Below are 25,112 nucleotides of genomic sequence, written 5' to 3' on the forward strand. Positions count from 1 at the left end.
GATAGCAGGGCTCTGTGGCCATGCTTATGAGGTACCAGATATGTAACCTCTAATATAGATCATGTATCGGTAGCAGTACTGCGAACTCTGTATGTTTATATGGCATGCCATACCCTTAAGCTAACCTCGACTCCTATTACGTTTACCAGGGCCAAGTATCATTAACTCAATGTATCAATGTAAATCCATGTCATTTGAAGCTATTTGATTTCTTTTTCCAAAGTACATATATCATATGCCAAGGTTTACAATGTGGAAAACTCATGGCAAATAGTGCAAAACTTTATTGACTTAGCATTAATATAGAAAACTACATTCTGCCATATATTGCATAAACTTTTCAAGCAGTTTAGAGTTACAATTTGACTTCAGTTTCTTCATAAGAAATGTATATTTATGTCTTATCTTTCCAACAAGGTATGGTTCATGCAAATCTGATCATCCTAGCTTAAGTTATGAATTTTTCTTTACAAGCTGCTCAATAAGGTTTTAATCAGTCCAGTATTGGTACTTGTTTATAGTATCACAAAACTTATCAGATTCATACATTTCCATACAAATTCAAGCTTAAATGTCTTCTACAAAGTTTTAGGTATACTTCTTAAGATTCATTTGGCACTGGTCTTAACAAATTTCACTGAGTATGTAATTAGTTATGGTATAATCAATAGACTCTGTTCCGGATGCACTACCACTGTGTCCATTTTAGGTTCACTTGCAATTTTCATCATTTTAACTACAGATTCAGAATTTTGTCAATTCATGAAAGTTTTAGATATTTGTCTTAGCTTTCATTTGGTATATCTTATGCCTAATTTCAATATATACACAATAAGTTATGAAGTTAGTAACACAAGCTGTCCTGTTACAACCTATTCTGCCAGATTTACACTTTTAGCTCCCATGTTAACTTTCTTTACTCTAAGCCTTTCAAACATCATTTTAACATTCATATAACATATTTATACAATCAAAGCAACATTTTCAGCAAGTAAAATCAACCTCTAATTTCACTTATTCATGGCAGAATCAAAGGAAAACAGAAAATCATTAAAACACCAAACCTTTCTTGAATTCTTCTTTTCTTTTCCTCTTCTAATCTCTAGCTATCTCCTTTCCCTTTGATGTTCCTTCACCTATGCCAATTTATATCTTAGGGAAGGATTGAATAAATTGTAAATTAAAGCTTTATAATTCAAATTCATGCATGAAGAAATGAGATGATGCTATTTCCTACTCATTTCTAAGCTCACCTTTGATTTTCAAGCTTGGTGCATATGGAACCCTAAACTTTTCTTCTTCAAGTCTTTCACTATATGGCTGTTCCTTTAGCTCTTAATCTTAGGATGAATTTTGGTTAAAGGAAGAAGTTGTTTTGGTAAGGTTTTGGCTTGGCTTTGGTGGAAGGAAGACAAAACAAAGCTTTGGTCTTCTATGGTGTGAGCTACGGCAATTGTGTGATGGAGAAGATGAAAATTCCTTTTTCAATTTGCTTTATCATTTCTCCTTTCCTTAGTTAGGTGACACATGGAAAGTAAATCTAAAATTTTATGTTTTAACTTTCCATATTTATACTTTGACCTACTAAACTCTTTCCAATGTTTCAATTTAGTTTTTAAACTTTCAATAATCATAGATTGACCTACTCCTTTAGAAGCCCTTTTCACTTAAGCAAGCATGACGGATATAAACAAGCACCTCAAGCAAGCACGTCGGGAAACCCTAAGCACCTCCCGAAAGTGACTCGTTCCCGACTCGCTAATCACACTGTCTGCTTTATTTCTGGATATGTCCGTTTCTTTTATTAAGTTTTCTATGATTCAGTTATTAGCAGATTAGAGTTAAGCTAGCACCTCCCCTAATGCCCCTTACTCTAGGAATGAAATAGCCTAACGATGGCACTACTCTACCTATGGGTTTGAGGATGTTACAACTCTAACCAATTGAACACTCCAAAATCTGAAACTGTTACTGCTCACCCTCTATTTCTTTTTTTTTTTTAATTTTCTAATTGGAAGAAGAAAAAGAAGACTTCTCTGTGTAGTTGAAGAGTTGTGAATTTTGCAAAGCTGTTAATGAGCTATCCCTATTTATAATGTGGAAATGAGAAAAACTATAAGCTATCCCTATTTAGGTTTAATCATTTTGATTTGTCTGCATGAATAAGTGCATTAGGCTTTAGGCAAAATGCAGAAGTGCAAAAAGAAAAAGGTAAATATTTGAACAAGCAAATCATTATCATGAAACATAACTGGACAACCTGAAGGCTAAAATATATAGAAGCAATAAAACAAGAAATCTTTCTGTCTCTTCCGTGCATGTTTTACTAAGACCACTTCTGACTAAATGGCCTATTTCTAGGGAATACTAACACATAATGAGATATGGCTCATCAGATTTCTTATTATGATTGAATAACGTAAAGCTTCACTTTTTGCCCAAATAAATTGGTCGTGATTGTATGGCTCCAAATAAAATTCAAATGATTAAACCTAAGAGGTTCCAGTTTTACATTCTGCAAAAAAACACAAACATCTAGACAATTTTGACCTAGCCTATTAATGTGTTATGCACTTGCATGGGCACCAAACTTTTCCAAGTTCTGGTACAACCTGACAATTATGATAGAAAAGAAAAATATAATTACAAGAAACTCGGAAACAGAAGCTCCCAAAACTAAGAGCATATCTCTAAAATAATTCTTGGCACCACTCGTTTAGCATAAAAAATCAAATAACATATACAAGACGCAGTTCCACAAGCAGTAAATCCATCAAATGAACTGTAGCACTAAAACTAAAGGAAAAAAGAAATCAGCAAAACACTAACAGATCAAAGTAGCAACAAAATTTACCAGAAACACAATACCAAAACACTCGAAACAAAACCCAAAAAAGCATAATTCAAACACTTACAGCAACCAAATTTCATCCTAGAAAGAACCCAGAAATTACTCACAAAAAAATTTTCTTAAAAAAAAAATACCTGAGCTAACTCTACCAACACGGTGAGACTGAGCAACTGAACCTTCTTTGAGTATTTAGAGTGTTGTTCTACAGCCTGTGAGAGAGACGGCTGTGAATCACTGAAACTTATAAGCTAAACTTACAAGCTAAGTTCATGAAACTTACAGTGAAAAGAGTCTCGCGAGCGACGGCTATGAGAGAGAGAGACGCGAGCGATGGTCGTGAGAGAGAGACGCGAAGGGTGGCAGGGTGGGTGGCCGGTGGGTGGCTGTGGGACTAGCGACTGGGGTGGGTGGCTGTGGCTACGGATTGAAGACGCGAAGGATGGAGATTAGGGATTTGGTTTGAGAGAGACAAGGTATGCGCCGCGTGAAGAATGACGAGGGATAGGAAGTGAATTGATATAACCTATAATAAAACGCTGCGTTTAAAATTAAATCGGTCGGTTCGGTTCGACCGAATTATTTTGACTCCAAAACCGAACCGAACCGACCAACCCGAAATTTTTAAAAATTAAAACCGAACCGATTTTATTTTAAAACCGAACCAAATTATTAAATTAAATCGGTTCGGTCGGTTTATTCGGTTCGAACCGAACAGTGCTCAGCCCTAGGTGTCACTAATAGAAATGAAGTTATTAGCATGGACATGGGAGAAGGAGCAATGATTTGGAAAGAATCTTGAGGAATGTGATAGGTGTCATACAAACGATCCACATCGCCATCCAAGAAGACGGACGGGATGTCACTAAGGGAGGCATCCTTGTTCTCGGAGGTCTCCCTCAAGGGAACAATGGAGGTTGATACTCGGATGGGGTCGTCAGAGGAGGAGCTGAAAACCCCGCTGGGGTAGGAAGAGATGTTCCTATCCATATCAAAAGGACAAAAGAGTTACTGAAAATCAGGTAAGGACTTTAACAGAAAGGGAGTCACAAAAGTGAATTTCTCTGAAAGTTGCAGAAAAACGCAAAAGTGATACTTAAAAAAGATGATGGATCCTTATAAAAGTCATTTCGACGGTAGGCGTTGGCACGATAAACAGTGCAGAAGGTTCAGTAGACAAAGCGACGCGAATAGCAAGGAACTAATCTTGAAGGGCTATGTGTCTCGGACCTCGATAGGAAATATTTCTTTCAAATTTGAAGAAATGAAAACTAGCAGAGGGACCTCTGATGGGGCTACGTAGTAAGGATCTGACAAGTGGAAAATGCGATCTCACTATAGGGGAAGGAGACCCAGGCACTTTAACCCTCAAACTATCATCAAGACTCGCCCTCTCCGGGTATACTGAGTCTTGGCACAAAATTACCGTTATTAGGCACATTCCCATTTCACCATAGATTGCGGGATTATCAACCTAATTAGGTTATGATGTCTATTATCGAGCAGCCATACACATCATCGTCGAATTTTTAAGAAACACTATATTTATATCTGTCATCTCAGAGTATAAAAGGAGAATGATTCCAGAGGTAATGGTACGCTATCCCTAATACTACTCAAACTCTAAGTAATCCTTCACATTCTTTCTGTTCTTCTAAACACTGACTTGAGTATCGGAGTGATTGTCGTGGATACCCACCATCGCGTCACGTTTCCTCCCTTGCAGGTTATAGCCAGTCGTAGCTCAATTCTATTTCGGCCACGTCATCAATCCAATATTAACAACATCAACTATCCAAATTCATTCTATTAGAGTTCGATTGGATTGGATATCCAAAAATATCCGACCAATTATCATTTCTATAAAAGAGCACTCTCAGTCAAACAAACGAGATCTAAAGAAGCCAATTTACCCTTCTAATTTCGCTACAACCATAAGCACAAAAAAAACTCATGAAAGAAAATATGAACATCTTGTAAAAAAAGCCTCCAGATATCAAAACTAAAGATAATCACACTTAGAGAAGAAACACATAGAACCCATGATTGCACAGTAATGGTCGAGAAAAATATTAATTATCAAGTGTGGTAGTGTGACCCTAAAGGTGTTACTATCAAGCAAGCATCCAAAAGCCCCTCCAATAACAAAAGCATATCAACCTTGAATCAATCCTAAAAACGCAAAATCCCTATAAATTTTAAGACAAAAGGAACCATAAAAGACTTTAACACCAAATCCCATAAAAACTCTATCCGCTCCACGAGTATAACAGTGTAATTTTTTTTAATGATAGTGTAAACAGTCGATTTCATTGAGATAGTTTCTATATTTTTTTGGCTTAGTGACAATTAAGCAAGACTCGTAGAAAGACAATCTAACGATAAAAGAAAAAATTATTGTTAAGTGAAATGTAATTTTTAACTATTTCATCAAATTAAATGTTTGATGAAGTTTGAACACAAAAAATAATTTTTTTTTAACAGAATGCAAGTATAAACCATCAAGAATATGAAAAAGAATTACGAGTTTTTTTAAATAAATACATTTTCAATAACTTAAATATTTGTGTTTTTTAATATTTAATTTTTAATTATTAATCGAACTAATCTGGATTGATTTCATTAATGGGCTAATGGAGCACTGGGGCCTCGAATATAGTCCACCCAAATTGAAAATTCACAAATAACAATAAATTCACGGAGCACAGACCGATCAGCGTTAGCAGAAAGCAAGGAGACGACAGAGAGAAGTATGGGAGTGACAAAGGAGCAAGTTGAATCTACTTTGAAGTCAAAATTGAATCCTTCTCATCTTGTAGGTCTTTCTTTCTATTTCTTTTCCTTCAATTTCTTAAATTTTTGCGTCCTTTGATGTTTATCTTGTTTTTATTTTGTAGATGCTATTCACTTTCAGTTCAATTGCCAGATTGTGTAATTGGATTCGGTTCTTGTTTTGCTAATTCCTTGATGTCTAGTTTGTTTTGATATTTAGATTGTTTTGGCCCATCTTGCAATCAATGAATTGCAACTTTGGTTTCTGGAATCACTCCTACTGCCGAGAACTGAAAGATTTTTTTCACTGAATATTTATTTCAGTTTGCTGTGAGGTAGAAAATTAGGATCTTTGATGGAAAAATTAATTGTCAATTTGCTGTATTGTGATTATTGCTGTTCTATCAGTAGTTCAAGTACCCGCCCGAACTTGGAAGTAGAGGTCACTATTGGTTATTAACTGTACTTTAATGCTATTGTTGGTTGAGTCTTCTAGCTCTAGCTCTAGCTCTTTTTCCTTGGGCATGCCTGAGGAACCATTTCTGTGTGCGCTTTTGTGTGTTTGTGTGTATGTTAAAGTGAGCTTTTATATCAATTTTGAATTTATTTCATTTTTTTTTTCATCTAGATCTTTCTTATCCACAAAAGATTAAAAAAAAAAGTGAGAAGTTTTTTAATACGAGCTAGATTATAACATGAATTATTTATATAGAGAAAGAGAAATACATATACTGCACATGCACACTCGTGCTTGAGAATCCCTCAATGGGATATAGAGTTTATGGAGATTTTGGTTCATAGTCTCCATGAGATAAGTGCATTAATCTCTGTTAAAATTTTATTAAAAAGCTTCAAAGACTGAAGAGTGAGGTAAATTAATTAGGAAGTGTGTTTTGCATACGTTTACTGTATAAAAAGGATCACGTTTCTGGATGGTCAGGCCGTTCTTGGCTAAGAGGAATTAGTGAAAAGGAGTTCTAACTTGACTAGTTGGATAGCATGTGGATTTTGTGTGGTGATTATGAACCATTTATTGCTACATCATTTGGTTGCAAGATACTTGGTTTCTTTCATTCTTTATATTAGGCTTGGATATGGAGTACCTCTTTTTCTCATATTATCTTCGTGGTGCCGTGATTTGCTTTTGGTAATTATGATGTGCAATTAGACACTTTGATCTAACTTTAATTAGCAACTTCATTTTCTACTTGGTTATTTCTACTGTTATGCTATAAGATTATATAAGCTGTAAACTAGTGGGCAAAGTTATCTTATTTAGTTTCTGAGACTAAAAATTCTTGATTTTGTATAGAACAATTAAATAATTTAGAAACTTCTCATGAACAGCAGGGATAGGACAGAAAGCATTTGGTAGCAAATTTATTTGACATGGAAGTAGAGGAAGGAAGGTTCTTTATGTAGCCTGCAGTTTAATGGAAATATAGATCATGAGGAAGCTCATGGTGCTGAAGTGTGTAGTTGATAATCTTTTTAGATTGAGATTGATAAATTGGAACCTCATTTTCTACAGCAAAGACTCTGTTAAGTCCTAAAATTAATGCTGTTTGTGTTAATCCCTCAATGAATTTGATGAGAAGCATTTGGAAGAGGTTTTGGCTGGAGACTGTGCACAAGAATAAAATTATTTTGGGACTTGTTTTACAAAATTTGAAAGATTGGATGAATTGCATCTCTATGTAGATTTAGATCATCTTACCAAGCATTGACCATATACGTTGGCGTGACCTCATAAAAAAATATTTAAATTTTTTTCTCTTTTTATATCTCAGGCTCAGGGGGATGCAATTTCAAATCTTTAATGAACCTAGGCTTATTGAATAGCTTGACAAATTACTTTGAACTTAGAATTTAAGAATCTTATTCATTTCTGGAGAACCAAAAGCGGAAAGTGGACTGAATCTATTCTGCCCTAAAACATCTATCTCTATGCATCCAGGTAAAAATACAGTTCTGGATTCAGCCTAAAATAAAAATAATAGTACAACAAAACCAATTTGAGTATGATTGGGAAAACTGATATCAATGCAAAAGCTTCGGATAAAATTTTAAAGGAATAACTAAAATCGATAATGCATGTTGTTCTTTTGTGCATTCTTATTATTTCCTTTAGTAGTTTGTCATAAACTTGCATCTTACACACACTTAAATCATATGATATGTACCTCAATATGCACATAGTGACTCTATAACTGGTGAACTCATTCTTCTCTTTTTCCTTGTTCCAGGAAATAATTGATACATCTGGAGGGTCGGCTTCTTCATGCCTTAAGATATTTGATACATGATGCTATCTGTTACATGTCTTTTTTTTTTTTGGAAGAAACTTATTGTATCGACTTTCTGATGATATTAATTTGGTTGGCAGATGTGGTGCCAGTTTTGCAATTGAGATTGTTTCAGAGCAGTTTGAAGGTAAGAGGTTGCTGGAGCGACATCGACTGGTTAATGCTGCTTTGGAAGAGGAGATGAAAGAGATTCATGCCCTCTCAATAAAGAAAGCTGTGACCCCAGGACAGTGGAAACAACAACTGGAGTCTGAAAAATCTACATCTGCTGCTTAAAAATATGTTTTCTGAGATCTTCTAAGCATGACTAGGCAAAAAAATATAAATGTTGAACTAGGTTAAATCACCTAGTTTTCATGTTGCTTAAATTCTGATTTTAGCCTTAAATGGCTTTCATACAATTATAGAACTGATATTGCCTAGTATTTTTCTGGATGTTGCCAACAAAAACTAGCAATTATGAATTGAAAAAAAACAGAAACAATTACTCAAAACATGGTGGATTCTTTCTGAACCCATTTGAGATGGTTGGTCGTTTACTGGTTTAAAAAAATTTTCATTGTTGAAGAGCCAAAGAGAAATGAAATCCATAAATTTAAATTTTCTTTTTTAAAAAAAAAAACCGTTATACATAATATAATTATTAAATTAAAGAAATCCTTTATTCAATTCTATTAAAAAAATAGTATTTAAACTGTAAAAATTAATTAATAATTTTTTTAAAATATGAAAAATTAATTAATATTATAACAATAAAATTAACAGACAAATTAATTTAATAAATTTTTTAACATATTACAAATATACAGTAAAATTAATAGATAGATTAATTTAATTAATATTTTAAAATATTAAAAATATATTTTTTAAAATTAAGTGATTAATTAATAAATTTATTTGTATCATATTATTTTTCTTTAAAAATATACTATATTAGAATTATTAATTTAGTTTTAAATTATGTTTAATATAAATAAATTTAAAAAAAAAAAAAAAAAAAAACTAAAATTTGAGGCTTCCAATCTCAAGAAAAGAGACTGCGTTCTCTTCCTCTACAGGGGCAGCTTAAACCCAGAACGAAGAATCCTGAGATCCCAAAATCATAACTGCTCGCTAGTGGCGAAAACCCTAAGAAAACCTGAAACCATTTCGTTGCATCCCCCAAAAATGTTCCGAAGAAGATTGCTTTCTTCGCTGCTGTCGTCAAGCTCAATCCTCAACCCCAAAATCAGCGCAAAACCCGTTTCGCACATCCCTATACCACCATTTCAGTCACTTCAGTCTCTACAATGCCCAAATTCTAGCAATTACAGTTCTAATGGGGCATTTTCTGTTGTGGGTATTCGGGCTTATAGCTTGTTGAGTTTAAATGATTTAAGAGACAAGGTGCCAAGGAAGCAGAAGACAAGGAAAGGACGTGGGATTGGGTCAGGGAAGGGAAAGACTGCAGGGAGAGGTCATAAGGGTCAGAAGGCTCGAGGAACTATGAAGTTTGGCTTTGAAGGTGGCCAGACACCCATGCGCCGCCGGTTGCCAAAAAGAGGATTTAAGAACCCATTTAGCCTAACTTTTCAGGTATTTGCCCGCATTTCTTTTATTTTTCTGAAACCGAAATTGAAGTTGAATTTTTTTTCTTTTAATTTCTAATGTCAATTTCATTTGAGGAAGGCTTAAGTCTTGTAGATTGTGAAGGAGATGTGTACTACTTTGCAAACTTAGATTTTAAGCTGAAAGGGTGCATGAAATTACTGCTATGTTAAATTGAGATGAATATATAGTAATATTTATGTTGATCTCAATAACTGCTGATGTAAAGAATGATATTTTTGGACTCCCGTCTTGTGTTTGTGTTGTATTTTTCTCTTCTTATATTATGCAACTAGATTGAATTTAAGTAAAAATGATGGCCATTTATTCAGAGCCATCCTTTCCATTCTAAATGAAGAAAATGAACCTTTATATTCTTAGCTGCATTAAGGTACTGTTTTAGAGGTGAAGTTTTATTAGTTTTCTGGAATGGTAAGGACTGCAACATGTGAAGTTGTGTCACTATATCATGAGCTACATGTAGTTAAATCGGATGGAATCAATGAAGGGTCAATCTGGAACTGAAAAGGGGTCAATTCCAGTTATATGTGGATGTTATCCATGAATAGTTCTAACTGTCTACTTCTAGTTCGGATGTTCAAAAATAACAGTAATGATGCTGATAATGAAGAAGATGATGAGTTTACATTTAATAATAAAGTCTCTTTAGGGCTTCCTATGCACTAGGACTTGCTTCTTTTAATTTATTTTTTAAAAAAAAGGCAACTTCATTAGCTCTTAAAAGGGGTCATCACTACCCCCACAAAGCACAAGCAGATGTGTAGTTCTGCAAACATGCTGAGGGTTAGAGTAAAAGAAGGGAGAAATTTGAATTGTATGCTACAGGCATGCATAAAAGACGGAGATATCACCTTTTATATCAGTCATTAGGTAGAAAGGTCTGGTTAAGTATTAGCCAATTGGGCACATTAACTTGTAGGTCATTCAATTGATTCATTATCCAACCTTGGAAGGAACTCAAAATGTTAATATTTTTTCCCTTTCATATTTTTCAAAATTTGAGTTTCTTTTTTATTCTTCTTGCTGCTGGCTGGAGATTTTATTGTTGTATGTTCCCATAGATTTCAATATTTGAAAATGTTTATCTAGTTTAACCTTATTGTATGATGCTTGTTTATTGTTCCATTAGCTGCTATTTCATTCTGACTCAATTGGTTGTATTTTGCAGCCTGTAGGGTTGGGAAAGATTGCAAAACTTATAAATGAGGGGAAGATAGATTCACATGAATTAATCACAATGAAAACTCTCAAGGTACAACAGTATCCCTCCCTGATCTTCAAATGTAACCTCTAGAACTTTGGTTTATATTAATAATTGTAGATGTTATAATAGGATACTGGGGCCATAGGAAAGCAGATAAAAGATGGAGTAAGATTGATGGGTCGTGGTGCTGATCAGATTAAGTGGCCTATCCATCTAGAGGTAAAATATTTTAAAGGTTTATGCTTTTGTACTGGATTCAATTTGAGGTATTCTAGTAACGCATGCAATAGCAATATTTTAAGCGATTACTTTTCTGTTCTCATTTTTTGGAACTTAAATTGTTGCATTTTTCTATAGTAGTTGTTATTATTGCTGTTGCCAAGTTATGGTGTTATCTAAATTACAGCATTGAAGTGGGCAGTACCAGCACAATTTGTCCCGGATTAAGAATTCATAGTAATAGATGGTATTGCTGATCTTGAAGATTGCTTGTGATGGTTCTGAAACATTCCTGATTAACAGCTAACACTACGTTAGGAAGGAACCTTTTGGGGGGATAATATATGGATATTTAAAGTAATAAATTTGTTTGAAAAGAAGGTTTCCTAAGGTAAGGATTATGGTTTCATCTGTCCTTGTGTTTTTTGTTTATGCTTCTTCATATATGTTTAAGCTTTAATGGACAAGCAGTTAGAAGCTGCTTCTCAAATTTAATTTTTTAATTTTTGTTCATAGGAATCTGCATTATGCATATATAGTTATCAGAATGGTTGAAACCAGGCGATGGTGTTTATTTGAAATGTATTTGTGTGAAGATTATATGTTTTCTGCATTGCTAAACTATTTTTTGATAACAATAGATTGGAAATTGATATGCACTGGATTTTGCAATTATTGATCAGCTTCATAGCACACAAATCCTTTACGTTCTACGAGCAACAAACCAGTGCTTAAACAATGAATTCTGCAGGTGTCAAGAGTGACAGTTAGAGCAAAGCAAGCAGTTGAAGCTGCTGGAGGATCTGTGAGACGAGTGCATTACAACAAATTGGGCTTCCGGGCATTGCTGAAACCTGAGTGGTTCGAAAAGAAAGGCAGGCTGTTGCCAAAACCAGCCAGGCCTCCACCGAAGCTGAAGGATAAAGTTGACAGCATTGGCCGCTTGCCTGCTCCAACCAAACCTATTCCATTTTATGCTGAAGAAAAAGAAGCAGCTCCTACTGCTGCCTAGTTTACCATTTAGTCATAGTTATTTAACAACTTGTATTTTGATTACAAATCACCATATAAGAGATTTTGGTTTATGAAATTTTTCTCGCAGGTCATTTTCTCATTCTGTTCATCAATTTCGCTGTTAGGAACAAGTGAATTTTGTGAGGTTATGTCTTTGGGCTTCATTATAAAGAAATAACATTTGAGAAGTTCTATCCAAAATTTAATCAGCTACTTCAATCATTCTTTTCTGAATGATCTAATTAAATGTTCTTGAAAACAAACATGGAAGCAGCCAATGGTCCCATCTCAATTTCTTGAAATCAACCATGGAGAATGGAATTATTGGGAGCTGACGTTGTCCCACATTGGTTCTTTACGGGCTCAATGAAGCCTTTATTTAACAGGGGAAGAAAGAGATTCGCAAGCTGGGGGATGTGGGGCTGGGAGTGAGGCGAGCGTTTCTGAACCCTAAACCTCACGCTCTACATACATAGTAGAGCCTGCTTGGCAGGTCTTTTCCCGGGGTTTCCCTGAAATGGCTACAAAAAAGAAACTCCGACGCACTAGCTCGTTCTGAATCCCATGTGGTTCGTTCACCCCATGAGAGGTTTGAAGGTGGCGCCGCTGTGTCCGACGGATGTCTTGCGGTTGCTGATGGTCCTCGCCTCTCGGCATCCCCATTTTTCGTACTCGATAATTTTGTTTACGTATAAATTCTTTTTAAACTGCAAAATCTTCACATTATAAGTAATTCTGCTAAGTCAAGATATTAGTGATGGTTACGGATTCATTTCGAGTTCAGAATTATTTTGTTTCTAATTTTAAGGCAGAGGCTTGAATTGAATCAATTTTTTTTTTAAAGTATAACTGATGCTGACAAATGATGCCTGTGTTAGGTGGCCAGCAATTTACTAGACCTTATCTCAAGTTTACTCCACAGAATTCACAAAGTGCCTCTCCTTCCAACACAGATTTCTACACCTTTACGTCTCAATTTTTAATTGGGCAAATAAAAAAAAATATTATTAGTTGCCACTTGCAATTATGTGAGGTTGATTGGATCAGGAATTTAACGCTTTAGTATGATTTAAACTTGAAACTGTAACTTTTTTTTTTTAATTTAATAAATTTCGAGAATCTAAATTCAAAATTTGACTGCTTTACAAATAATTTCATTGTCACCCCTTATATATATTAGGGAGACGTTTCATTTCAGAGACTGTATAAAAGTCATTTCCTTAGAAGCTAAGGATATCCCACATTTCTCCTTGCTTTTGTCACAATTTTTAATTTTGCTCACCGAATTAAAGCTCTAGTGCAATTAGGTCCCCCAATTTTCCTTCTTTTTATTATCACTTGCTTTTTTTTTATTTTTTACCAACCAACAACATGAGCAAGATGAATCCTCAGATTTTCTGCCAACTAGGAGCGGCCACCAATTCAGCTCATCTGGTTTCGAAATATAAATCAATAATTTCCATTCTTACAAGTAAGAATCCTCGCAATTTTATTTTAGTTTCATTTGGTTTAAGTTAATTCAATATTTTTTTTCCTTTTCTTATTTAAATACAATTGAATTGATTTGATTTTAACTCTTGTCAAAAAGAGAGAAATAATTCAATTAAATTTACAAAACTTTCCATTTGATTCAAATTTGAAAGAAGCATGATTATGTCTACCACCAATTTCCAATTCCTTCTTTTTTAGATGTTCTAGTTTTGCAAAATGAAGTTTGATTTATTTATTTTCAATTGAAATTCAAACTTGGGTTTCTCACGGTTTGAAAATTTCTAATACACATAATTTTTAGTTTTTTTTTTTCTTCAAAATAAAACGTCTTGTTCCTTGCTGTTGTGGTGAGAACAATCCCACTTGGTCCAGACAGAGCCTCTATTTACTTCCCCTTTCTAACTATAATCTTGTTTGAAAATAGATGCATATAATTTAGAATTAAAATCAATTTAAAATTGGAATGATAAATATAGGCGATGAATTAAATTAACACTTGATCTGAATTAGTTATATCATTTTCCATTCTAAACTCAGTTTTCATTTTAAGAAAAAAACAAGCGGTAGGATTTGGTCAAAACATAGCTAAATCTAAACCAAACTAATGATAAGTCTTGTCAAAAACATATTGGTTAGGACTTTTATGAAGTAAGGGGTGGAGGAAAAGACTTTGTCAAATCGGATTAAAAAGAAATTTAATTATCAAATAAGGATGAGTTCCTTCAAGTCAACAAAAATTAAAAAATTACCATTAGAGTTAAGATAAACGATAAAGTTGGAAAAAGTAAATGTTAAGTCACATCCAATTTATTACACACAAAAAAAAATAAAAATATAAAATTAAATGTGCAGTCAGAGGCAGGATAAAACTTATTAATGCGCAGTAACATGTAAGTTAATAGTTATTCTAGGTAAGTGTCTGTTAAGGTAAGACACATCTAATAACTGCACATCTAACTTCTTGTAATATATATAGCAATGAGCAGTTGATGTAATGTATTCATGCAAGGAAGCCATACCGGTAGGTTATTTGCAGGTATCTATCCGACAAGATGTTCATTTGGTAGGCGCATGCACCTAATAAGCGGCACACAAGTGCAATTTTTCCCTTTTTTTTTCTACTATCGACAAGTCCGTCTGGCAAAGAATCTCTATTAGACATGGTGTTTCAGTTTCTTCAATATTAATTGCCGTTAGTATGATCAGCGGAAAAATGGTGAGTTTTACCACGGTAGAAAGACTCGCCCTTATTTAACAAATAAATCCTACAAAACTCTATTTGATTTTTTTTTCTCTCTTATTAGATGTCTTACAATGTTGCAGAACAATAAATTTGCGCTTAGTAAAATGTGAGGCTTCTTAAATGAAAGGGAAATTTTAGGCCAAAAAGGCAAGAATTGATTTTACTAAAAGGATTTATAACGATTGAACATTTTGAGATAAAAATGCGATGTCAGTAACTTGTCATAAAATTGCTCACAGTAAATATGGACTAAAGTAGCTAATAGGATAACGGCGGCTTCCTTAATCAAGCAGAAAAGGACTCTCAAAAAACAAAGCTAATCAAGCAATACGATATGATTTGGCTTAAAAAATAGTGATAAAATTGATGTGAAAAATGAAAGCTACAGTTGATGCGTGAAATAAAAATAAAATAAAGAAGTGATTGTTATATGCAAATTGTCAAGTAATCGACATATTTAAGTTCCAACAGAAGCAATATACGTCGAAAAATAACGTCAATAACACTACAACAGATTTACTGGCCATCAATAGAAGCCAAGCATACTTTAGTCGCCATGAAACAACTGCAAATATTATAACGTCAAGCAAAATCAACAATCTCTAGTTCTGAATCTCAAGAGAAGTAGTACCATAACACAGACCCAATAAAATGACATCGTACCATATTTTTTTTTTTAAAAAAAATGCCAATGGCCAAGCGTAGAGCAAAAATCAATTCAAACAAAGTAGACATAAGTTCCATTAAGCTTTATGACCGCAAACTGACACTAGATAAAATTTTCTCATACAAATAACTATTAACATTAATGTTCCAGAAAAAAAAAAAACCTTCAGATATTGGAACAAGGAAAAAAAATGGGAAAAAAAAAGAAGCATCACAATCACCCTCCAGCTACAAGCATCCTACTACAAGACATGGTTGAAACACAAAGATTGAGGACACCAATGACTTTGAGCACCAAAGTGTCTGCCCACCACATCCAGAGGGACCATTAAAATTACAGCCTCTCCCTAGCAGCCATATAACATGAATTGCAACAGATGGAAAGCTATTTGATACATCAAGTTCAGAATATAATCATCTTTCAATAACCCAATCTCAACATGCTCCACATCAACCATACTGTGAGTTCACATGACACCTTGACACGAAAAAAGCCAACTAAATTCAAAATGTAAATCGCCGTCAAAGCACTTGTAGGACTTAGAAGCACTTCCTGTGGACAATGGATGGACCAGATTCATCGTATTCACCCTTGGAAATCCACATCTGATAGAACACATTATAAGCATGTCAGTCTTCTACTAATTTACAACATATAGAAATGGAAATAGAAAGCAGATCCAGTATGAAAAATTACCTGCTGGAAGGTGCTGAGGGATGCAAGGATAGACCCTCCAATCCAGACACTGTACTTTCTCTCTGGTGGTGCCACCACCTTAATCTTCATACTGCTTGGAGCAAGAGCAGTAATTTCCTTGCTCATACGGTCTGCAATGCCAGGGAACATAGTGGAACCACCACTGAGCACAATGTTACCATAAAGGTCCTTCCTGATATCCACATCACACTTCATGATAGAGTTGTAAGTGGTCTCATGGATGCCTGCAGCTTCCATTCCAATGAGGGATGGCTGGAACAGAACTTCTGGACAACGGAATCTTTCAGCTCCAATGGTGATGACCTGACCATCAGGAAGCTCATAGTTCTTCTCAACAGAGGAGCTGCTTTTGGCAGTCTCAAGTTCCTGTTCATAGTCAAGGGCAACATATGCAAGCTTCTCCTTCATGTCACGGACAATTTCCCGTTCAGCAGTGGTGGTGAACATGTACCCTCTCTCAGTGAGGATCTTCATCAATGCATCAGTGAGATCCCGACCAGCAAGGTCCAGACGAAGAATGGCATGTGGAAGAGCATACCCTTCATAGATTGGAACAGTGTGACTCACACCATCACCAGAATCCAGCACAATACCTGTTTACATATGCAAGGCTATTAAGTACAAAATCATCTATATTATATTGCACATAAAATCCACAATGTTGACAATAACTCATACGAACCAGTTGTACGACCACTGGCATACAAGGAAAGAACAGCCTGGATGGCAACATACATTGCGGGCACATTAAAGGTCTCGAACATGATTTGAGTCATCTTCTCTCTGTTGGCCTTAGGGTTGAGAGGGGCCTCAGTGAGAAGCACTGGATGCTCCTCAGGGGCAACACGAAGCTCATTGTAGAAAGTGTGATGCCAGATCTTTTCCATATCATCCCAGTTGCTGACAATACCATGCTCAATTGGGTATTTCAAAGTCAGAATACCTCTTTTAGATTGTGCTTCATCTCCAACATAGGCATCCTTCTGACCCATCCCAACCATTACACCAGTGTGTCTGGGTCTTCCAACAATACTAGGAAACACTGCCCTGGGAGCATCATCACCGGCAAACCCAGCCTGCAGAAGAAGTCTTCACCGTCAGAAAATGGAGCAACAGAAAAAGGCCGAATTTTAATAATAGGAAAAGAATTAACCTACCTTCACCATTCCAGTTCCATTGTCACAGACAAGGGGCTGAATATCCTCAGCATCGGCCATTTTTTAAGAAGCTGCATAAACATGCAGAATAATGAGAGCAAGAAATAAAGAGTATAAACACACGCGCGAGCATCTGCATTCTTGCTTTCTAACGCCATCTTCATGATCAAAAGATTCATTAACAATTAACCAACAATTCCATGTTTTTTTAATACAACCCATCCATCAAATCCCGTAATTCTCAGTCAATTTACAAAAATCATTTGTACAGTCGGATGAAAAAATTGCCACACCTACTACCCAATATCAGGCTCAACAGCTAGGAAAATGATAATAAAACAGTACTCAATACTAATTTTCAATTGTCGTATAAAACTAGAAAAATATTTTTGCTAATGGGATAGAACAATATTTAAGATGAAAAATTTTATATTTCCGGTCCAGTAAAGCAAATCTGAAGTGGCCGTCAACACAATCATTTATCTTCCAATAACTTCCCAGTAGTGTTAATTAACTTTCACTTTCTTCTGCACTTTCAGTTCTATCGGAAAACACACGCAGCAGTATATAGCTAGATCGGAAAGGGAAAGCAAATTGAATAAAACTTTTTTTAACAAAAAATAGTAAAGCAAATCCAAAAGAAAAATGGAGAATCAGATCAAATCGTACAAGAACAGATCCAGATAGCAGAACCAGATCAGGCGATCATAGAACACTACGCACTTGATGAGTGCGAATGCTAAAACTAACTCTAGATCACTCCATCAGTATTTTAAACAAAAAAGAGAGAAAGAGAGACAAAATTGTTAGATCGAAAACACAAAACTCCAAAGAAAAAAAACCATCAAAGCGACCGATTTCTTAAAAACGAAAGAAGAACAACACAGTTCGAAGCACAGAAGTGGAAATCGAACTAATTAATATAGTTATACAGACAGATCGAAGCATACCTTGGTTAGAGAAGATCGAAGCGCAAAATATCAAAACAAACCAAGCCAATCCACAGAGATGGCCTGGTCTCTTTATCGCGTTTCCTTTACGACACGGAGGAGAAGGAGGAGGACGCCGAAAACGAGAAGAAAATGAGTAGCTAGGAGAGCTAGAGAGGAGGAGTGTGCGTATATATATAGTAGGGAATTTTTGAAATGCAAATGAAATTTGGACGAAATTAAGAATTAGAGAGAGAGAGAGACAGAGAGAGGAATCATTTCGACCACGATAAAAGATAGGGTGACCTGGCTGACAGCCTTTTCTACAACTTCCATGTTCTTGCTATTGCCTTTGAATTTACTGATTCAATCTCAGCCGTTGGATTATTATAAATATTTATCTAGCTGGGCTTTTCTTGCTTGATCAGCATCTGCGGCGCTGTCTTTGGGCCGTTTGATTCGGGTCGGTCGGTTGGTCAAGGCTCAAGGCCAGGGAATGAATGTCTAGCTGTGTACAGTCTTATCTTTTTCTTCTTCTTTTTTTTTTTTTTTTTTTTAAAACGGTATACATTCTCATCTGATAATTTAACAAATAAGTTTTGATAGTACGTACATGTTGTAGAGAAAATTTTATTAGATCTTAGAGGCATCTTGGTCATAATAATAATAACATTATTTTTTTAATATATGTAAAAAATAAAATAAATAGAAATTATATAAATGGAAGAAGCAATTAATTTTTTGAAAAATATATTCATGATTATCTATATGATTCACTAAAATTTATTTTATTATTTGTTTCTTTCAATTAATATTGAGATTAAAGTAATTATGAGAGATAAAAGTAGGTTAATTACATTAAAAATGTTTTACAATAATTTATAAAATTTAATTACATTTTTAATTATCATTAAAAAAAACTTTTAACTCATAAATAAAAGTGGGAGCGGAGGTTCGGGAGCATTCGGCAAAGCCCCCGCCCACCAGTATGGAAGATGCTGGGCATCTGGGTGAACCCACTGCATTGACGACCAATGAATATATAGCATGCAATTTTAGAACTATGAGCCAATCAGGCAAGCCAATGCTCCGACTTGGTAAGCGGTAACTATTTGCTTATGGAAATTGGGTGTATATAAATTTATAATTTAAAATGAGTGAAATCTGTATAAAATTTTATATATTTATAAATTTATTATAAATAAATGAGGCAATTGCACTCAACAAACACAATCAACCACTACAATAAATCCACTTCTATGTGTTCGTATCAATACGATAATTCTTTTTTCCTACAATTCTTCAATTTTTTAATATATTTTTTAGTTGACTATTTAACTTTAACTTTTTAATTTTATTTACTTTAATTTAAATATCATGACCTATAAATGACAAATAAATAAATTAAAACAAGTTAATTAAATTGAAAATATATTTAAAGTAAAGACACTGTAGATAAACATTAATCATTCTTAATGAGATTACGCCACCAAATATCCTAGTAAGTCACGACTATCCCCTATTTTAAAAATAAAATTAATTAATTTAATTTAAAATTAAACTCAAACAGAAATCCATTAAAATAAGATTTAAATTCAATGATTTACAATTGATTTTTAATAAATAAAAAATTAACTCCGATAATTAATTCATAAATAACATTCACTAAAAAGATCGTCAAGATATATATAAAATTCTTTATTATATAAAATTCTTTATTAACTAGAGTTTGATTGTCCTCTCTTCAAATACTTATCAAGAAAAAAAATTTTGAATTATAACTTAATTATAAGCTCTGATTATTGATTTAATTTTAAACAAAACAAACAATATAATTTATTAATTTAATGAGTTTGAGATTTAACTACACTGTTTTTTTTATTTATTTTTTTTACCATGCACAATGCATTTTAAAGTAGAGCGATGCATTTTATGTCATTGTACAAGTGGTACTAGGTTTTGGTTTTTATTTCTATGCAATGCCATTTCGTTATCGAATATAACAATTACAATTATTTTATTTTAAAAAACCTGATTTTGATATTAAAATAGACGAATAAAATTTCATCTACAAGATCTAAAAGCATTTAAAAAAAAAAAACATAAAATAAAGGATGAATTAATGAAGGCGACGCAACAGCCAGACGAGTGTCGACCATTGACCAGAGAGTATGGACTCTTTCTTACTGCAATAACCTACCTTTCTCCTATGGAGGCAGCAGGGTCATGGTAAAAGTTGGATATTCCATCGTCATCGACGGATCCAAAGGGGGGCGGCGGGGAGGAGAGGGGCCACCGCCCAAGCCTACCAACGCTTGAAAGTTGATTCTTTATACGTATGCATTAGACGCTTTTGGATCAACACAGAAAATGACAAAACACAGAAAAGAAAAAAGGGTCCTTGCATCTATGGCCTATCAATATACATCTCATAATTCATTCATTTATTTATTTATTTTAACCATTTTTATCATTAAAGTGAAAATTCATACCGGTATATTCTTAATTCTGGATAAATATAGTAAAAAAAATTATGATGTTATGATCACCCTAAAATGTTGGTTTATTAATAATTTTCATGAATTAAACTTATAGTTTTAGAACGTTTTCTTATTAAAATGGAATGAAAAGGAGGTTTCCTGAAACATTTGAAAGGTAGTTAATATTCATTATTAGCCTATACTTTAGACTTTAGAGCCCTGTGAACTTGTGTGAGCTGTTTCCTCGGCGTAGTCCAAAAGTGCTTGCCACGATTCAGTTTTGGCGGTTTCGGTTTTATGATTTGGTAGACTGAAATTGAATTAAATGACCATTTAGTTTAAATTTTTGTTTTCGTTTAATTGAGTTTAACTAACTATAAAGATTAATTGTTTTAATATTTTTGCTTTGAACTAAATCAGTCAATTTCAGATTCAGAAGGTGTAACTGGATCACCAATACCACTTCCATCCCTTTCCTCCCCATGATTTGATGTCGTTCGTGTTGAATAGCAATGGTCACTCCAACATGCTCCATTACGAAGTTCCCTCTTTCTGGGTTTGAAGCCAGCATTAGTTTTTCTCTAAAGCTTGAGAACTGATGCTTGCTGATATGTAGCTCGTGGTTTTTGGCTTTGAGTTCTTCCTCCCTTTGAATCGATTGGTGCACGTAGAGTTGAGTGGAAGCCGAGGTCCCGAATCCTTACCTGATTTCGAGTAGCCAGGTTTAGCCTTGGGCTTTTGTATTCTCAAGCCTAAATTTGCGTTTATGTATTGGGTTTGAACGTTTTTACTTGTGGTTCTAATGCATTCAGCCTGATTGACCTCATCTTGCAATGAATTATTTCCTTTCGACCCCAAAAACAGAAAAAAAAAAAAAAAAAAAAAAAAAGAAAAAAATAAAAATAAAAAGAAAGCGCATCTAATCAGCATCTTCAACGTACGGGAAGGGTACTTGAAGAAAGAAACTTTAAGACGTTTTCTACTAACATAACAAAGAAATAGCCAGAGGCAGATCAGTGATCCTTTCAAACCAAATATTAAAAATATAATTTCCACAAGGTTTATGACAACTGACGCTAGATAAATTTTCACATACAATAACTATTAACATTAATGCTCTCACGGAAGAAAAGAGAACTTCAAATTGAAGAGAAAATAAAAATAATAGTAATAATAGTTGTATATAAAAAAATTTTAAAAAAGAAAAAAGCATCACAATCACTCTCATGATACAAGCATCCTACATGAAAACAAAGACATAGTTTAACCACAAAATGATTGCGAGGAAAGTAATGACTTGAGTACCAAAGTGTCTGCCAAAGCATTGTCAGAGGGACATCACATTTTAAAAAAGGCTTGCAGCATTGGATGGAAAGCTATTTTGATACATCACAGCTTTACCCTCCTACGACCAATCTCAATACTTCTCCACATCAATCATACTGGAGTTCAAGACACCTTGACACGAAAAAAGCCAACTAAATGCAAAAAGCAACTCGCCATCAAGCATTCTTTAGAACTTAGAAGCACTTCCTGTGGACGATGGATGGACCAGACTCATCATACTCACCCTTGGAAATCCACATCTGATACAACATAATGCAAGCAATGTTAGTGTTCTGCCAATTTACACATATTCAAGTGGAACTAAAAAGCATGGCCATAAAGATTACCTGCTGGAAGGTGCTGAGAGATGCAAGGATAGATCCTCCGATCCAGACACTGTACTTTCTCTCCGGTGGTGCTACCACCTTGATCTTCATACTGCTTGGGGCAAGAGCAGTGATTTCCTTGCTCATACGGTCTGCAATACCAGGGAACATAGTGGAACCACCACTGAGCACAATGTTACCATAAAGGTCCTTCCTGATATCTACATCACACTTCATGATAGAGTTGTAGGTAGTCTCATGGATGCCTGCAGCTTCCATTCCAATGAGAGATGGCTGGAATAGAACTTCTGGGCAACGGAATCTTTCAGCTCCAATGGTTATGACCTGACCATCAGGAAGCTCATAGTTCTTCTCAACAGAGGAGCTGCTCTTGGCAGTTTCAAGTTCCTGCTCATAGTCAAGGGCAACATATGCAAGCTTCTCCTTCATGTCACGGACAATTTCCCGTTCAGCAGTGGTAGTGAACATATACCCTCTCTCAGTAAGAATCTTCATCAAAGCATCAGTGAGATCACGGCCAGCAAGGTCCAGACGGAGGATGGCGTGTGGAAGAGCATACCCTTCATAAATTGGGACAGTGTGACTCACACCATCACCAGAATCCAGCACGATACCTGTTATGCATGAAAAGCCATCAAGTGAAATCATTCATATAAGAACGCATAGAGCATCCATAATACTGCAATTAACTTATACGAACCAGTTGTACGACCACTGGCATATAAGGAGAGGACAGCCTGGATGGCAACATACATTGCAGGCACATTAAAGGTCTCAAACATGATTTGAGTCATTTTCTCTCTGTTGGCCTTAGGATTGAGAGGAGCCTCAGTGAGAAGCACGGGATGCTCCTCAGGGGCAACACGAAGCTCATTGTAAAAAGTGTGATGCCAGATCTTTTCCATATCATCCCAGTTGCTGACAATACCATGCTCAATTGGGTATTTCAATGTCAGAATACCTCTTTTAGATTGTGCTTCATCCCCTACATAGGCATCCTTCTGCCCCATCCCAACCATAACACCAGTATGTCGTGGTCTTCCAACGATACTGGGAAACACTGCCCTTGGGGCATCATCGCCAGCAAACCCAGCCTGCAAAAGGAATCCTCAAACATTCAGCAAACTGCAGTCACAAATACGCAGATGAGTCATCACAAGTATAAGATAAACAACTTACCTTCACCATTCCGGTTCCATTGTCACAGACGAGGGGCTGAATATCCTCTGCATCGGCCATTTTTTAAAAACCTGCACGAACATATACAGAAATTGCTGCAATAGTTAGAAAAAAATAAACATACCCAGAAACATAAGATCCCTTCCAACTTGGTTTCTGTTGTCAAGAGTTCCTTACATTTCAAGTCCTGAACTAAGTTTCACTTAATTTAATAACAACATGTCATAATCTACCTATAACTCAGCAATATTGAATTATGTACACCACAAGCAGGCATTAGGTTCAAAACATCTGTCTCGCCTACTACCATACAAGCAGGCTCCAAGATTATGATAAAACCAGCATAAATTTTTACTAAACAGAAAGAAAAATCTCTATTTCTGAGGGTTGAAACTTTTTATAATTTCTGATCCAGAATATGAAATGTCAAGAGGATTCAACATAATTATTTTCCCAGTGTTTAAAAAAAAAGGAGGGAAAAAACCAGTTCATAGCTAGATCTTGCTAGAAATCGGAAGAAAAACAAAAACAAAATGAAGAAACAGATCAAATCGAATAATTACAGATCCAGATATGAGAACACCAGATCAGACACTTAATCATGCGAAAACAGAAACTAAGAAGCATTGATATTCACGCGCTATACCTAGCTCCAGATCTCACATTCAGTAACAAAAACAGACACAAAACAATCACCAATTCCTTAGATCGGCAACATAAATCCAAAAATAAATAAAAAGAAATAGCAACAAAAGCTCACCGATTCACCACCAACTCTCACACTCATTCACAACAAGCTGAACAAGGACTAAAAAGTTTTCCAAAATAGCAAACGACATAATGAAATCAGAGGAAACCGATCTACGCAGAGCATAAGCGAAAAAGGAAATTAAGTAGACTTTTCAGATCAAATCTTACCTTAGAAATTGAAGGATCGAAGTGAAAAAGAAAGACAGAAACAAACCAAGCCTAACTCCGGAGTTGGCCTGGGCTCTTTCTCTCTCTCTTTGGAGAGACCTTTGGTTTTCGAAGTAGCAGAGACGAGACGCAGAGCTGGAGAGTAAAGGCAGCTGAAGAGGAGTGGTGTTTATATACAGCTGAGAATTTTTGAAATGCGAATGACAATTTCTAAATTCGCGTGTTATTGTTTTAAAAAAAAAATAAAGTAAAATACCCCAACTTTAATTTTAGATTACTTTTACGATTACATACTAAATACTACTTTTTTTCATCTAAAATATCACTAAGGTGGTTATCTTAAATTTCGAGCTTTTTTCATTTTTTTTTTATTTTAAATAAGGTTATAAAAAAAATCTAAAAGTTAATCTGATAACAGATCTGCGTAAATCAATTATTTTGTCAATAAATTATTTTAAAATAAATTTAATTAAATATATCTTAATTATTTAAAACTAAACTTTTTAAATTTACTAAATTCTATTTTACGTTACAGCATTTAATTTTAAATATTTATGAGTAATATGTAGAATATTATAAATGTGTAATTATGTTTCTATGTTTGTCAAATATGAATTATATATTGAAACAAATAAACTTTATTATAAAATTTATGTTATTGGAAATAATTATATATATTTCATGATA

General features: G+C 34.7%; 4 protein-coding genes across 5 annotated transcripts; 2 read left to right on the forward strand and 2 right to left on the reverse strand.

Moving 5' to 3' along the window:
* The first annotated feature begins 5,518 nt into the window (after positions 1–5,518).
* Positions 5,519–8,420, forward strand: LOC110627336 (protein BOLA2). The gene is made up of 3 exons (XM_021773605.2): positions 5,519–5,663; positions 7,867–7,889; positions 8,007–8,420. The coding sequence occupies exons 1-3, from the start codon at positions 5,601–5,603 to the stop codon at positions 8,200–8,202; spliced, it is 282 nt and encodes a 93-aa protein (XP_021629297.1). The 5' UTR covers positions 5,519–5,600; the 3' UTR covers positions 8,203–8,420.
* A 508-nt stretch (positions 8,421–8,928) lies between these two features.
* On the forward strand, positions 8,929–12,193 carry LOC110627477 (50S ribosomal protein L15). Its single transcript, XM_021773809.2, has 4 exons — positions 8,929–9,501; positions 10,703–10,786; positions 10,868–10,957; positions 11,709–12,193. Exons 1-4 carry the CDS (start codon positions 9,094–9,096, stop codon positions 11,967–11,969), a joined length of 843 nt encoding a protein of 280 aa, XP_021629501.1. The 5' UTR covers positions 8,929–9,093; the 3' UTR covers positions 11,970–12,193.
* Positions 12,194–15,422: 3,229 nt separating this feature from the next.
* On the reverse strand, positions 15,423–18,352 carry LOC110628112 (actin-7). Its single transcript, XM_021774612.2, has 5 exons — positions 18,197–18,352; positions 17,247–17,317; positions 16,772–17,165; positions 16,069–16,682; positions 15,423–15,977 (listed from the first exon to the last, which is right to left on the reverse strand). Exons 2-5 carry the CDS (start codon positions 17,304–17,306, stop codon positions 15,912–15,914), a joined length of 1,134 nt encoding a protein of 377 aa, XP_021630304.1. The 5' UTR covers positions 17,307–17,317; positions 18,197–18,352; the 3' UTR covers positions 15,423–15,911.
* A 3,459-nt stretch (positions 18,353–21,811) lies between these two features.
* LOC110628165 (actin-7) lies at positions 21,812–24,608 on the reverse strand. 2 transcript variants are annotated; one of them, XM_021774686.2, is made up of 5 exons: positions 24,426–24,608; positions 23,508–23,588; positions 23,029–23,422; positions 22,329–22,942; positions 21,812–22,241 (listed from the first exon to the last, which is right to left on the reverse strand). In XM_021774686.2, the coding sequence occupies exons 2-5, from the start codon at positions 23,565–23,567 to the stop codon at positions 22,176–22,178; spliced, it is 1,134 nt and encodes a 377-aa protein (XP_021630378.1). In that variant the 5' UTR covers positions 23,568–23,588; positions 24,426–24,608; the 3' UTR covers positions 21,812–22,175. The 2 variants fall into 2 exon arrangements, with proteins under 2 accessions (XP_021630378.1, XP_021630379.1); XM_021774687.2 differs by having other exon boundaries at positions 23,508–23,578; positions 24,426–24,583.
* Between the last annotated feature and the right edge of the window lie 504 nt (positions 24,609–25,112).

Source organism: Manihot esculenta, chromosome 12, assembly GCF_001659605.2.
Source record: "Manihot esculenta cultivar AM560-2 chromosome 12, M.esculenta_v8, whole genome shotgun sequence".
NCBI classification, from domain to species: domain Eukaryota; kingdom Viridiplantae; phylum Streptophyta; class Magnoliopsida; order Malpighiales; family Euphorbiaceae; genus Manihot; species Manihot esculenta.